Source organism: Aptenodytes forsteri, unplaced genomic scaffold (genome assembly GCF_000699145.1).
Source record: "Aptenodytes forsteri isolate BGI_AS27 unplaced genomic scaffold, ASM69914v1 Scaffold114, whole genome shotgun sequence".
Classification (NCBI taxonomy): domain Eukaryota; kingdom Metazoa; phylum Chordata; class Aves; order Sphenisciformes; family Spheniscidae; genus Aptenodytes; species Aptenodytes forsteri.
The window spans coordinates 3,185,718-3,202,225 of record NW_008795364.1 but is presented as its reverse complement, the minus strand read 5'-3'; the positions used below and the strand labels follow the sequence as shown (position 1 = coordinate 3,202,225).

The following is a 16,508-nucleotide window of genomic DNA, read 5'->3' as shown; positions in this document are numbered from 1 at the left end:
CAGAGGCAGTCATAATGCGTGGGGCTGACTGCCTCACCCTAGGCAACCCCCTGGATGGACCTTCGTCTACATCCTCGTTTGCCTGGCCCTCAGGTTCCAGGGCCCCATATCTGTTGTGTAAGGGCAACTGGGAAGGTGAGGGAGGCCGGGCGGGGCATTGCCTGGCACCCCGAGCAGGGACCTGTTTCCATTCCCCCCCATCACTTAGGTCCCCTCCTTCTGCCTGGTGGCAAGAGGAGCAGGGCATCCTCTGCTTCTTGTGGAGCCTCCATCTGCTGCCTTTGCCTTAGGGATGGTAGGGTATGGCTCCACCAATCTATCTCCCTTTTTACCATTTACCAATTCTTTACCATTCACCAGTTCTTTACCATTCTTCATTTTACTTGAGATCATTTAACACGTGCTGGGTTATATTATTGTCATCCTTATTTTGTCAAATTATATTTCCTAATTCTTTAAGTCTTCTTGTTTAGTCGCATGCATTATCCTATTCAGCAGTTGTTAACTTGCTATCTGCCTGTATTTGATTTGTCAGCAAGTTCTGCAGTTACTCTAGGCAGAATTCAGCCAGCTTCTCTAGGATAAACACCCTAGGCCCCAGCATGTAACATCAATTTTTCTTTACCTGTATTGTTTTCAAAGCTTTTCTTCTAGAACACTTATATGTTTCCTGAATATTTTCCACTTTTGTTAAAGGCAGAGAAAAAATGTTCTTTGAATATATTTAGTATTTCTTCAAGTTCCCCTTCTGGATTTTAAATCTACAATAGAAAGTTTTCAGGATTAGAGGTTTCTGCAGTTACTCGCATAAGGATGGTTGGATCTGTTCACTGCAATTTACCCTATGTTTCCAGAAATTTCCTTTATAATCTTTTTTTCTAATTAGCTGACTCTGCTTTTCTTTAATTCAAATTCTTGCCCATTAGTGATTCATCCTTAATGATGACTATTTGCCTATGTAATTTTCTGCCGTCTTTAAAAGTGTTTGAAGAATTAATGAACAATTTTATTCCACTCTAGCTTTTGGCTTTGATACATATCTAAAGAATAATCAGAAGCTTTATGGAGGTTGGATATTTTAGAACGTTTGAGACTTAGCTTGCAAGATTTAACAATTTCTCCTAACATATGAGGAAGGCTTCAAGATTGTCTTGTAAAAGTTTTATTCACTTAATTGTTCATAGTCTGCTTAGGTCTTTCTCTATGAAAAATGTGTAACTAGCTTGGTGACGGTAAATTCTTCTGACCTTTAAGTAGTCAAATATTTCTCCTTGGAATTTGTGATTCTTTAATACTGACACCTGAGTTGCTAGTTTTCTTCTCTTCTAACTTCTGTCTTAACAGCAGAATAGAGTAAGTTCTAACCCCCTTTGTCTGTGTTCATCAGTGTTTTCAAGAAGAATCTGCTTATTTCCTCAAAATACTTCAAAAGCAAATGCAACCTGATGTTTGTAACTGTTGACATGTGCAGACTGAAGAAAGTATCATCTGCAGAAAATTCTATTGAGTATTTGACACATCTGTATGAAGAGTGATCTATTGATAAGGATAGTATTCATTTTAGTGCAGTTTCAGCTGGTAAAAACTGAGTTTGCAGTTTGACATTTTAATGTAGAACTAAAAAATTTTGGAAGTAAATTTGATTTTTCTGGACTATGCGGAAACATTATAAAGGAAGATGGAAAATATGAGCATTGAGAATATGGAACAGCTTACTGTGTTTTTACTTCCACATAATCTAATCTAGTGCGTATGATTTCTTAAAGAAGATTGCTCGCAATAGTAAATCTAATTTTTTTCAGCAGGAATTTTAACTTTAAAAGAAGTCCTGTCAGCTAGCCTGTTCTACTTATAGCTCATCTTGCACCTGTCAGATGATTTAAAATAGTCTTTGGAATGTGTGACTTCTTGATTATTAGAAATTCTTGACTGCTTGCATACATTAGGTCTTAGTAAACATATGCCTTGTAAAGCCAAGTGATGCTGCTTTTGGCTAGGATCCTTCATGCTGTGTTACATCATGTCACAAGCCTGAGTATCTAAAATATGTGGAGGTGTTTACAGGTTTTTGTTGCAGACAGTAAATAGTATACTAATAGCCTAATCTCTACTACTGTGACACTATCCCATTGTAATATAAATTTTGGGTAGTTCAGCTTTTTCTCTTAAAAGAGCCTTGGAACAGGCATTTAGCTCTGATAGGGAAGCTAAAATTACTTAGTTTAAAAAAAAATGTTTCTTCTGAGTAATGGTGAACTTGCAAGGTCTGTAGCTCACATGACAAAATTGTTTTTCTTGAGGAAATGGAGGTCTTCACCTAGAACACCTGTGCTGATGTGACCTGGATTTTCTTCTTCCAGTCCTGTAGTGTAGGGATTGGAAGACCAGCTAGCACAGCTCTTCAGGGATTTATTAAAGATTGGAGTCAGTTTATACCTCTGGGATGCTGATTGGCAGGAGCGTTGCTGTACTGAAAAAGCGAAATGCTGGGTCACCAACTGTGAATCTTCCAAAACAAAAAAACAAAGAAAATCCCACTTCAGCCTTCTAGGCCTCTGTGAAGGGTAGCAGAAGGCTCAAATAGGTCTTACTGATCCATCTTCAGCCGTTAATTATTGTATGTCTGGGATTTATGAGCTTGGTGCATTGCTAGCACTGACATTAAAATCCTCTCTTGCTGCTGTTAATAACAAAAGCTTTTCACTCATGAATTGCTCATTGTCTTCATGCAGCCTGTGATACTCACTGATGAAAATACTGTCTGTATTCTCTAGCTGGCTGTTACTCTAAGCGAAGCACACTCAGTAGCCCTCCCGGAGTGTGTATGTGAAGTAGCTATGGCTTTAAAGAGCAATGTTTGCTCTCTGTCAGCATCTGAGGTGTCAGTAGCCCAATTTAAGACTGCAGTTGTTCCAGGAAAAGAAATAACCGTCTATTGGCTTATAAATCTGCTTTCCTAAAAGGATTGCCTATTCTGTAGCTGTCAGGAGAGGCAATATTTGCTGTTCAATGTAAGAAGGAAAAGATTTGAATAATGGTGGTTTGAACTTCCCTGCCAGTACTGTAATACCCAATAACTTAACGCCTATGCAAAAACTTACTGCTATTGGCTTCACTATGTATCTGTGTATTCATTTTGTTATGCATTTTAATTAGGTTGAACCAATGATTTACTCCTAATATTTAAAGCAGTACTGTAAAAAGATGTATAGGGGTTTTTTTATAGGATTGGCAATATTAAGTAATGTATACTGATTATTAACTGGGCATAATAAAAGTCTATTTTAAATCTCAAAGCAGTTGAGAGAATGGAAATATGTGAAGGAACCCTGAGTAAGTCTGTCTATTTTTAGATAATTCTCATTCAACCTGGAGAGCAGACAGAAAAATGAAATTGTTGCCTCAGTCCTTTGAAAGCTACTTTAAAGCCATGGAATAGGAGTCTAGTGAATCTCAGTTCTTTATATGACAGCAGTAGTCTTTGTACTTGTGTTCTTCGTTTCCAAATTTTAGCTATCCTCTTAAGCTCTTGTAATATTTACAGTGATATACTGATAGGGAATATTTTGTCTCCCTCCTGGATCAATTTATTCTTTTTCTTGTATAGCAAAAATTGTTGTAAAAAAGAATGTAAATCCAAAATCTGTAGATTAAATTGGTTTTGGACTTTTATTATTTGATTAAAATATCGTTCATCTGGTCCTTTGAAACCTTTCCCATTGCAGTTTCTTCCTGCAAGCAAGATAAGGCTTTCTTAGTCTAAAAAGTATTGGCTACAGCTGGGGGAAAAAAATAACTTAAGAAAGCCTTTCAAAGACTTTCATTTGAGGAGTTCTGTAAATAATCTTTTATTTTATTCTCAAAACCGATCTATTGGGAGAATCCATGAGTGTGGATATTTGTTTTTGTTTTGGTGGGTTTTTTTCCTTCTTCTAAAACACCAACTTAAAAAAACAAAACAAAAAACTCCCACCCCAAACACTGAGCTGGTATGGAGGAGTTTTACGACAAAGGCCTGGCATCTGCGTTTGCTTCTGGAAGCAATTAATTTAGGCCTCTTCATTTGTGTTCATTACTTTTCTATGAATTCAAGGCTGGAAGAATGGGGGTAGAAAGGACCACTTGGATCACTGTGTCCAGTCCCCTGCAGTGGTCTCTCATAAACCCACAGGGCTCTGCTTTCAAACATCTTCTTTGCCGAATACATAGCTCTCTCTCTGCCCTTCCCTTGTGAAATACTGGTGCATCATGCAATGGTTTCTGGTTTTATATCTAAGGAGAATACTTAAATGATGCATCCAAAATCTCATTGGCCTTTTATCCATGACTGGGTGACAGCGGCAGCTCACAGTGTCACCCTTATGAGCCTTTGCTTTATTGAAACTCTTCAGCTGATAGCGAAGTTACCTACTCCAATGCATACTATTGAATGTATTTTATTAAGTGTCGTCTCGATTCTGTTATTCCAGTCCACAAAACCATCTTTCTTTCCACCTTATCACTTGTTCCTTTTTAATAGCAATAGGTCTTAAGATTGCCCATCTAGATCTAGCACCAAGGTTACTAAAGAAAATAGTTGCTAGATTATTGAAGGTGCATTCTCGTCAGCCTCCTAAGTTTTTTTTATAAGCCTTTACAGTCTTTGTAATCATCTTGTTTATCCACGTTATTTTTTGTATTAATCCTGATCTTCCTCACCTTAAATAACAATTTTCCTTGTGCAGGTTGTATTTAAGATGTTTTGCACTAGCTGACAGCAGTAACTTTGAAGTCAGCATAAATTTCATTCAATCTATGTTCTAATTTTATCAAAATTGTATTGCTTTTTATTCAACTTCTGATCTACTTATATCCCTGATCATTCACTCAGTCTGTTCTAGAAACATTTGCAGTGTTTGTATACTGTATTAATTATACATTAATGTATACTATGTTAATGCAGTATTAATACACTTTATTATATTAAACTAACCATCTATGTCTGGACAACTTGCTGTCCTTCCGAATAGCCTTGCATTTATGCCTGTTTCAGGTAGTATGTGTAGTAAATTACCAGACATTTCAGCTATCACACTCTGAAGTTTCACATGGCAGTTCTTTCTGGGCCCTACAGAAGGGATTATACAGGCCATCCTGGTTTTACCAGAGTAGGTAATCTCTGCTGGTTTTATTTCATCTTAGGTTTGATAATTTCCATGTCCTTGTCCCTATTGCAATTAATTTTCACATATTTCATCTTTATTAAATTGGAGGTAAACTATATTTCTAGTATAATTAATATTTTGGCCACAGTAGGTAGTTATTAATCTGCAAATAATTGTTTTTATTTGAATAGTGCTGATTAGGAAGAGAATCGGGAAAGACTGTGGTAGTAGTGGGAGCTGCTTGAAAGTGTTGACCAAATGCTTGATTGCTTGGAAAATTTTGAGGAGATTTAATCAAGATAATACATGCTGCTTACAACTCATTTGAGAAACTGTTAAGCACTAATTTGCAAAACAATAAACTGTTTTCAGAAGTTAAATGATTGTAGTTAAGATGTTTCTGGAAAGTATAGGTACAAAATAGCAATGTCTTTTAATTTTCTTGCAGTAACTGAAAGAGGAGCTTGGTTTTGAAAGTGTTTCTACTCAGTTTAGAAATGTCATTTCCTTACTATGTATCTCTAGAAATAATTAGAACTAATAATAAAAGTTTAAAGGTTAAGTAAAGACTACTTAGATAAGAAGGTCCCTTCCAACCCAAACTGTTCTATGATTTGAAATTGGGAGAATCAGAGGTTCAAGTGCACAGTGACTTAGTTCCATACAGTTATAAACAGTTTGACAAAATTGTGGATGGGAGTACATACCTGTTGTTCCATTTTTGGCATTGCTTTTCAATGTGATGAGCCAGATTTTCATCTCGCAAGAGCCTCTACTTTTATAAGCATATTTATGCATTCTAATTTATCTGTAGGAAAGCCTTTATGAACCAATAACTTCTGCCTTTGTGTATGAAGTTCATCCTTGTTTTTCAAGTGTAGTCAGCTACTCCTGTGTTTCTGTTTTATTCTTCCTTCATTCCAAGGCCTACCAGTTTTAGAAACATAATTGATAGTTTTTTCAAATGGTCAGTTTAAAAAAATTGACTTATAAATTGAAAATTCACTCCTGATGAATTAAGTGTAGTCTTCCTCCATAGAGCAAGAAGAATAGAAATTGATTTTACTGACCTACATGTCTCAGATTCTTCTGAAGAGTAAGTTTGCTTTTAATGAATTGTTCTCATACTGCTCAAACTAGAATAGTCTGTTTTCTCTCATCACTTCTTCAGAACTTACTGTTGCTGAATTGTACTGAACAGATGACTTTTGAATACTAAAACCTTTCAAAATCCATCAAACAAGTGTAGCCCAATGAAGAGTAGTTCTCTTGTGTTAACTACTGAGCAGAAGAGAGTACTGGCATCCTTGAGCTCATGCATATTTTTTTGCCTGATGAAATTTACCAGATGCGTTTATGTTTCTGTGAAGAAGACACAGAATACACCTGTTTTCTACAGGTGATGGGTTGACCCTCTGATGTCAATGGTTTTTTACAACTGCTTTTATAACATTGAAGTTAGGTAACACTTTGTTTATCCTCAAACTGACCTATTTACTGATGAGCTGATGGTAATGAGCTGTCTGCAAACAAACACTAAAAACAATTTAACAGAGCATGGGCCAGTAAAAAGAAAAAAAAATACATCAACACAGTAGCAAAAGTAGTTCTGAAACCTGAGTCTAGTGTTGGTATCACTTCTGTTTTCAAATATAGACATACTCAACTGGATTAGGCCTCATTAATAGTTTAGCTATATGGGGTTTTAGACAGTGCTCATATTGACAGTTTGCATTTGCTTAATTTTTTAGAAGTTTGCTCAAAACCCCATACATATGCCTAATATGTTACCTTAAAGTATGCCAGTCTTTTCTCCCTCGTTACTAAATAGACTGAGAAGCTGAAAATTCAGTTTTGTGTGGGTCATCAATCTTTCCTTAGATGCTGTTCAGTTAATCACTTTCCATTTGGTTTAAATTGATATTAATAGCTTAGAAATAGCAAATGTTGTGTCAGGATTTTGATGAGCCCTTACTTTGTGCCAACTTCTGTTTATTCGTATCTGAAAGTTTGGAAAACAAACTTTGTCAGCTTTGTCTGTTTAGGTGCCATATCCAGTGTAGAATCCTGATTTAGTTGAATAACGGCAATGAAGTCCTTTGTCAAGTCTGTTACAAAGTCGTACTGAAGACTGATCACTAGTATAAACAAAGATGAAGTTGGTCCAAAGATAAAAATGACTTGAATAGTGAATACCGAAAAGAGTAAGCATTCTTTCCCATGCCAACTGTGTTGATAAAAGAGGTGGTAAAGTGAAACAATGTACTTTACATGAGCAGTAATTTTAAAGATGATCTTTTTCTATAGTGTCAAGTGTATCATGGATTTTGTTGGGGGGAGGATGGTGGAAATCACTTGACCTTCAGAAGTAACAAGACTTGAATGTACCCATTTTTCCTCCTTTCACTTTATTCTTGATAAGTTACAGCCTCTGTTTCTACTCTTTCCAAGGTGTTTCTAATACTCTTTTTACTTCCATGGTGTAAAGGTTTTGTTATCTATTATCCAGTATTTTGAAGGGAGGAAAAATACCTGGTTTTGCAAAAATCTTCAGTTTTATTACATTACTCAGTAGCAAAGGCAATTATTAAACCTATGCGTTTTGGGATTATTGCTGTGGTTACCGGACTTGTTTATAGGTGCAGTTGACTTTCTTTGCCCTAAGGACACACTGCTGATGCATGTTAAAGTTGCTATCAGACTCCAAAGATTTCTTTCTGCAGAGCAGCTTCCTAGACTGTTGACACCCAGCCTATATGGATAATAAGGTTATTCCATGCTGGGTACAGGACTTTGTACTTGCATTTATTGAACCTCTTGAGGTTTTCAACGTGCCTGTTTTTCTAGCCCTTGGATGTCCCTTGGATTGGCCACCTAGGGCCGTTCCAAGGTACTGTTTCAGGGTATTGTCTGCGTGCTCCACCCCCAGTTGGGTGTCACCAGCAACCTTGCTGAGCGTGCATTTGGTCCCATCCCCCGGGTTCTCAGTAAAGACACTAACCAATATCAGCTCCAGTTTTGACCTTTGAAGGGCACCACTGGTGAATGTCTGTCAGCTGGACTTTGTACTGCTGGTCAAAACCCATAGAGCCTGGTGGTCCAGCTAGCAGTCCACCCACCTGTTAGCCCATTTCTTCAGGTGATGTCTCATTCAGTTCTGACAAAGTACTCTGGAAGACTGTCACAGTCCCTGTTAAAGTCAAGGTAAACAGCATTCACTGCTCTTCACATTCTTCACTGCTCACCAAACCAGTCCTCTCCTTAAAGCAAGCTGCCAGGTTGGTCAAGTCTGATATGCCCTTGGTGAATCTGTGCTATTCCCAGTTGCCCTTTTGAGGTGTTTTTGTGTGTGTGTGGATGTAGGTTCCAGGAAGATTTGATCCATAATCTTCACAGGGACTGAAGTGAGACTGACTAGCAGATGGTTCTCCAGATCCTCCTTTTCCTTCTTGATGATAGCTTTTTTCCTAATCCTGAGGCAACTCTCTGGATCACCATGACCTTTCAGAGATGATAGAGAATGACCCCGCAATAAGATCAGTCTGCTCCTTCAGCACCCTCAGATGCTTCCCATCTGGTGCCATGGAGGTGCACATGTCCAAGGGGCTTAAGAGATCCCTGACTCAATCTGTCTGTAGTGCATGTGAAGTTTCACTCCCACAGACTGCCACTAGACTCTGATCTGGGGCACCCAATAACAAAGGAGGCAAAAAAAGGCACCAAGTATTTTAGCCTTTTCCACACCTGCTGGGGTCTGCTGCCCCACTGAGGAGTGGATCTGTGTTATTCTCAGCCTTTCTTTTGCCGGTATCCTTACAGGTGCCTTTCTTGTTGCTGCTCTTGTTTCTTCCAAACTTGAACTACAGGGTTCCCTGAGTACCTCCCCACAGGCTCAGGAGATGTTTCTATATTCCTCCAAAGTAGCTCTGCTTCTGCCTTCTGTGTATTTCACAGAAGTAGTGCAAGAGCCTCTCCATAATGCTGCTTGCCTCACTTTGTCACACAGATCCTGACCAGCAGCCCTCATTCCTCAAAGCAGGTCCTATCGTCTTAAAAGCCTGCCTTTGACACCAGCCACGCAGCCAGGTGTTGATAGGCTGCGTGCACTCCTGCCTGAATCTTGCCCTCTCACTGGAGCAATTGAGGAGAGCAGTATCTGGGTCCCATGCCTGCTACACTCTACCACCCACCCTGAGCTCTAAAGTCACTGCTCATATGCTCAGGTTCACACCTGGCAGTGTCATTGATTCATACATGAATGAATAGCCAAGGGGTGGTTGTCTAAGAGCTGAACTCGGGCAGACTCATCAGTCTTTCAACAGCATCCCAGGCAGTATAACTGTTCTGGAAATGCACATCTGCAGGCTTTCCTTCTGTTGCCACAAGTCACTAATTTCTTGGATTTGTCCCTCACTCAGCCCCCATCTTGGGAGTCTTCATCCACTCATCCTTTGAGTGCAATGCCTGGCTGTCTCTTCTTCCTTGCATCATGGGGTTCAGACTTGTGGTGCTGCAAGGTCTCTGTGGAGACCTGTCTACTTACTGTTTGCCCTTGCTCATGGTGTACCAGTCTGCCCGCTTTGTCCTGTAGCTCCTTCCACTGAGGAAGCAGCACCTCTGGCAGAGCACCCCTCCCATGGGTGAGGCCACCACCACTGCTCCAGCACCAGAGAGAGGTACCTAGCATTTCTTACAGCCCAAGCCCTGGATGGTGGAATCCTCTTCCAGAGGTCTGTCTGGGTCAAGGCTCTGGTGTGCTAAGAGCAATTGCTTCAGCAGTTTCTGGGCGCCTCTGCTTCACTACTGTGCTGCCTGAATTCTCCTGGTAAGCCGACAGTGGAAGTGCTGTCATACACTGTATTCTTACCACTGGTTTTGATTTATGAGATGGTAAACTGCCCAAGGGAGAGTGAGAGCCTTTGTCTAAAGGTACAGGGAAGGACCTTATTGATGGTACCTGGTGTGTGTTGAACTTTGCATTGCTGTCTCTTGATCACTTCCCTGAACCCTCAAAGGATTCAAAGGGTTCCCTAAACTCTCAAAAGGAATTTTCTTGCATTAGAAGCAGATACAGTGCCAGCCTATGCACTTTAAAACACTTAATATAGCTGGTATTTTTATGGACAGAAGGTCTAGATAACAGTTCTCCTCCTGGTGCCTTGCTAATTTGAGGACCCCTAAGCACCATGCCCCTATGTGTTTTACACTTTCTTTTATAGCCTAATACCTCATGAGTCTGAACTTTGAGAAGTATGAGATTATAAGAATTTATTTAGTTTTCTTTTAAAACATGTTGTTTTTAATTGGCATTTGTACAAGCAGGGTGGTGGTATGACTTGATTCTTTGCCAGATCATTTCTATGGCATCCTGAATGAGAGCAAAAGAAGAAACCAATTGTATGGAGAGTTTAAGTACAGTCGTACCATGTCAGACAGATTTCATCTGTATACAGTATTTGTTTCTGCCAGTGGTTGGTAGCGTATATCTAGGGAAGAGAACAGGGGAAATTGTAATGATACTTCCTCGCCGTACTCTCCTAGCGTGCAGTGACTTGAGGGTCACAGTCAGGGTCTGCCTGAAGTAGGGGTGAGGACTTGGTATTTAACAGCTGATGAACAGACTTGCAGCACTGGCAGTGTACTGTGGCAGGCAGTTCCCCTGCATAACTACACATTGTGGGGAATACCTTCCTTTTGTTTTTTAACCTCTTGCTGCTAAATTTACTTGATTTCTGCCAATACAAGAAATAGGAGTAACAGGCCACAGTTGTTCTCTATTTACCATCTCCATGCAGCTTTTGATTTTATAGACCTGCCACTTGATTACAGCTTTTCCAGCCAGGAATAATGCTACTGTCTTCACTTACATCTTATAATGAAGCTATTCCTTGTTGTCTTCATCCTTTTGCCCTTCTCACTTGTCCTTTCTAATCCTTCTATATCCTTTTTGAAATGACAAGACTGGATGTTCATACAGCACTCAAGATGAGAAAGCAGATACTGTGTAATGGCATAGTGATGGTTTGGTTTCTCTTCTTCTCTTAGTAGTCTGTAACAAATTACTTTTCTTTCACTGCTGCTGATCACCAAGCTGATGGTTTTATAGATCTTTATAGTGCAACTCCAGGATCCAAAGTTCAGGCCCATCCTTGTGTCTATTTATAAAAACAAAGCAAAAAAAACAACCAAAAAACCTGAAGAAACAACCCCTAGGATTTTTTTCTTAACATACCTCACTTAATGTTTCATTGTGGTAATTTCATGTGCTATTTTATCATCAAGTTGTTAATTACAGATACTTTTGCAGTTCTTCATTTTATATAGTCATCCCTGTATACCAAAACTATATAGATGCAAACTGAGATTATCCCAAACAAAACTCTTTCTTGGCATTTGATGCGCACCTATGCAGGAAGCAGAGGGAGATATACCCTTCTAGTCTTGTAGCAGTGGAACGTTACTGGCTCCTATGTCGCTCTGCCATCCAAACCGATGCCACTTAGGTGTATAGGGATGCATGGAGACATGAATGTCTCTGCTGCCAATAAGGAGTAGTAAGCTGTATTTAGAAGAGGGATGTCATAGTATTTTCCCTCAAGAAGCAGGGAGGGGCGGCGGGGAAGGCAGGAATCAAATTATGACAGTGAAGTACTAAAGGAAGGGTAGACTTAATGATAGAGTTTTTTGTGAGGTTTTTTCATAATCATGCCTTACGATTAAAATTCTCCTTTTCAATAAATTCTTCAGTTTAGGCTGAAAGCACGTAAGAGAAACTGTATGCATGTCAATTTTAAAATTCTAGTGTGTTTTTGAAGAGTCTTATTTCCTGTTTATTTTATAAGTTAAGAATATTTTCAAGTCTGGTTTTAACTAGTAAGCTATTCCCACTGGGAAATACTTTGGGAGTATTTTGTGTTGAAACACGTCAGCACTGGTGGGGAACCTGTTGGTTAAAAAAAAAAAAAAAAAAATTAAAAAATCATATTTTGGTGTAAGTGAACAAGCCCAAAGCTGTTCTTGATTCTGTCCTACCCAATTGTCAGTCATGGAAATAAGCAGTCCTTGTAACAAAATTTGCTTGTAATTTGAGTAGGACAAAAGAGAATTTCAAAGATTGGCATTCTAAAATTTTAATGTATACATGTTGAAAAACATATAAAAGTTTGCTCTATAATCAAGCATTAAATTATTAAAGTCACTTTAAGCATCAAAATTATCAGTTGATACCTTTAGCTTTGAATATGATCACAGTGGCTTGTAGGTACTTTCTTCACTCTGCCTACTGTTTAACTTTACCAAAAGGGATGTTTATGTTTGGTTTGCTGAAAGCAAAGCATTTGTCTTTGTGACAAAGGTGTAATGTGCCGTTAGACTTTATTGAAAATACAGGCATTTGTAGACTAGCATTCCTAGTGATGGGCACAGAAAGTCCGTGTGTACTGCATGGGAGGAGCATGAGGAATATTAGCCATGGACTTCACACAGCACAGATTGATACCCTGCTTCCTGAGATGTTCCTGGTTCCATTTAGCTTGTTCTGATTTCTAGAGGATCCAGAGAATTCCTTTTAATTTCATTAGATGTACCTACCCTCTTCTCCAGTGGCTCAGCAGAGCACTCTGTTTTGGTCAATTGTTTTAACGTTTCAGGTGATGAATGTTAACATAGTGAAGGACTGGAGTAATGCTGCTTTGATTGACCTTGTTCCCTTAATCTCATTGGAGTGCATAGGGCATTCATTTTGATACATACAGCATTTGGTAACTAAATTGTTACCATTAAAATGTAGTTAAAATTTCTGCTTTTAGCTGCTGTCCTCTTATAACTTTTTGTGACTTTTTTCTTTTTTTTTTTTCCCCCCAGATACAGAACGTCTCTCAAACTGGATTAAAGCAACCTGTTGATATTTTTATTTATACTTTTTAATTTTTGTATTTGACTTAAAGTGCCATGAAAAAATTTGCATATTGCAAGGTGGTCCTTGCCACCTCTTTGGTTTGGGTCCTTCTGGATATGTTTCTGTTGCTGTACTTCAGTGAATGCAACAAATGTGATGAGAAAAAAGAACGAGGCCTGCCTGCTGGAGATGGTAAGTTTTCTGCCTGAGTAATCTTTAAATTATGCTCATTTAAAACTGCACTGCTTTTAAACATTTTTTCCCCCCCCCCCCAACAATATAGTATTGCATCAGTATTTAGGTGTTGCAGAATAGTCAGTGTTTCTTTGAATGACTAGGAAATAAGCACATTACCTGAGATGTATGTTGCAGATTTAAATGCTTACTTAAGATGTAGAATTTTAAGCACTAATGTATGTGGAAAAATAATAAAACTATGCAACAAGCGGTTTGGGAATGTAAGCTATGTTAATATTGTCTAAAGCATGTTCTAAATTTCCACCAGTGAGGAAGCAAAGGCACTGTTAACTTCACTAGACTTGATGGTAAAACAAACCAAACCAACAACCAACCTTACTTCTTCCCCTGCCCCCGCAAAAAAACAAAACAAAAAACTAAGCCAAAATTTGGCCAGTGACTATAGCAGTAAGGGACAGCGAATGTTGCAATGAAAATAAATTTATGAAAATAGATAGAATAAAGCTGGCTGTAGAAGTGACAAATATGAGGGGGGTGGGTGTGAGTGTGTATATACACACATATGCACATGCTTATGTATGTAACTCCTTTGAAGTGAGAGCTGTGTTATTCAATACTAAAGCTCTTCAGATAAGCTTTCTGTTTTGTTACTGCCATCTTAGTTTTTTGGTACCAGCTAGATGAGCTGAGTGTAGCTTTTTGAAAGCCAGTACCATTCCTGTTGCCAGCTTTTGTTTTAGGGAGGTCGTCATAGTTGATCACATGGGAAAAAAGGGTTGATGCAGGGAGAATTCACCCCTGCAACGTCTCAGCACAGGCATTTAGAACTGCAGGCAGCTGCTGCCTCCAGTTCATTTGTGAAACATCTAGTTTTGTGGTATGGTGCCTCTCCCACTGGAAAGGCTGTGTCTGTATGTTTCACTGCTGCTATAGGAAACTTACGCAGTGATGCTCAATGTTAAGTCTGATCAGCCAACTGTACTCAAGATTTAATTAATGCTTTCCATCACAAAAAACTTTTTCACCTGTTGGCATTTGGTATGGACAGCTGACATCCCTGGGAAATTTTCTGAAATGTTTTGATAACAATGTTGCTCTGTTACAAAATAACACTGGGGAGATGTTTAGGAAATGTTAGTTTTGGTTTGGTTTGTTTTTTTTCTCCCCATGATGAAAACAGGACGAGAAATCTCCACGGAGAGCAACAACGTGAAAGAATGTAGAATTTCTCTGCTTAGTACCTCTGAACTGTTGTTTCCACGACTGCATGCAAATATTTTAGAGAGATTCTGGTTCACCTGAGTGTTGCAGAAGGGATTTAAATTTTCAGTTGCTTGCATTTCATCTTTTGGGTTTCTTTTCCTATGAGTGGAAAAGAAAGTGGCGAGAAAATGAATTAGGGTTATGTAGAAAGTATGTCTCTTATAGGAATTCAGTCTTTTTTTTTTGTCCTTTTTTTTTTTTTCCCCAGAAGTTGGGAAATCTTCTTGAGGATAAGATGATGACTGATACTGTGTTAAGGAATGGATCCACTTTTTGGATTCCCACAACATGTTTACACGATGCTAAGCAGATAACTTATGCCAGGCTTCTTTAGAGCTGTTTTGCAAACAGGATCGTTTTTGCTCTTGGCAAACAGCAATTGAGGTCAATATATAGCAAACTTGGTTTGATATATTGATGATGTTGAAAGTTTGGATGACTTTACACATAAAGTCATTGGGGGATCCTTCAGGTGAGGGAAAATCTGCAGCTTTTAAAGATTAGTATTATGATTTTCCCTATGTAACATTGGCTTTACTTAGTTAAGTACAGTCTTTATATATTCAAATATGTCTGCTAGAAACCATGGTTGTAGTTGACAATGTGACACTTCCTTTTAACCTGGTTGCATGCCTGATCTTAGATATTCTTACTTGTTCCAGTAGTTTACTGATTTGGAGTCTGTAGTGGATTTATTCCCACTCAGAATGCTGAGAATCTCCTCAGATAACATTGAGGCTAATTTTTTCTGTGAAGCTTTTATCAAAATCTGCTTTTTTACTTCACTTTTTTTCCCCCTATTCATTTCCATAATTGATTTAGTTTTCTTGATTCAGCATAAATTATGTAAGTGTTCTGAATTTAATAGTCTCTTTGTCCATATCACTCTAGTGTATAGCTTCTCTTTGCAATTTGTGGAAGAATTCCATGGCATTTAATGAACCTACTCAACATATGAGTAAGTTTTTCTAAAGAGTTTGTAAGTTTATTTTAGGCTGTGCTTGCTTAGTTGGAAAAATTAGTCTTTAGATATTTTAGCAGGAGCAAAGGATTTTGAGGATAATTTCTGGACAGTTCAGACTTTCATGAAGTTAGAAGGGTGTTTTCCTTAGGTTTTTAATACAGAAAATGGAGGGAGTTTCTTTTTCAGAATGAGACTTAGAGCCATGGTCTAAATTGCCTTTGGGAAAAATCTTTCTCGTTGGTATTGATGGCATAAGATACCAGCATCTTAAATCATGAGCTTCGGCTTATGTGTCTAATATTGGATTGTATGTATACCACTGTTATATTTTACAAATTGCTCAAAAATATTGGATTGTATGTATACCACTGTTATTTTGAGCAATTTGTAAAATATAAGAAATAATAAAGGAATGTGAATGTGAATCTGTGGAAAAATCTGTGTACATGATTATGGTGGACAGTAAGACGACTGGGATAAAGGTCTTTGTGTCTGCTATCATAGAGATTGAGGGTTGGTAGTTGAAATGATGCGAGTGTGGAGATGAGGGGACAAAAGGTGAAGTGGAAAAGGGACAGGCACTTACCAGGCTGTGAGTAAGAGAGCTGGGGTGGAAATGTTTGGGAAAAGGGGGCCTGGCATGGTGTCTGGGTAGTACAGGACTGGGGAATTAAAGTGGTACCAGAGGGGAGGGATAGTTAGAATCTAGTGACTGTAATTGTGTGGGATGATTTGGCCATAAGCTTAAGCCTTTGCCCACCCCTTCCACCATGGCAGAAGAAGACAGTAGTAGCTTCAGGAGGTAGCCTGGGGAAGTGGGATCAGAACACCTAGCAGTGTTGATTCCAGCATCAGTCTGTGGGAGCTGGGAGGGAGCCTGTGCTTGTCCTGGCTGATAGTGCTGCTCTTTCTTCTTCCCACCATGACCACTCTTAGAAAGGGGGGAGTAGGTCAGGGGAAGCTCTCTCCAGTGCTCAGCTCTCAGGTTGTCTCACCTATTCTGAGCTACCCAGCTGACCTGGACAGTGCACACCCCTTGCCC

General features: G+C 38.8%; 1 protein-coding gene across 1 annotated transcript in view; it reads left to right on the top strand.

Annotated features, from left to right (window-relative positions):
* GALNT1 (polypeptide N-acetylgalactosaminyltransferase 1) overlaps nt 1–16,508 on the top strand; it is a 67,335-nt gene that overhangs the window by 8,623 nt on the left and 42,204 nt on the right. The window contains exon 2 of the mRNA XM_009280193.2: nt 13,008–13,233. Within this exon, the coding sequence (XP_009278468.1) occupies nt 13,095–13,233 (139 nt within the window). The 5' untranslated portion in view covers nt 13,008–13,094. The remainder of the gene's footprint in view (nt 1–13,007; nt 13,234–16,508) is intronic.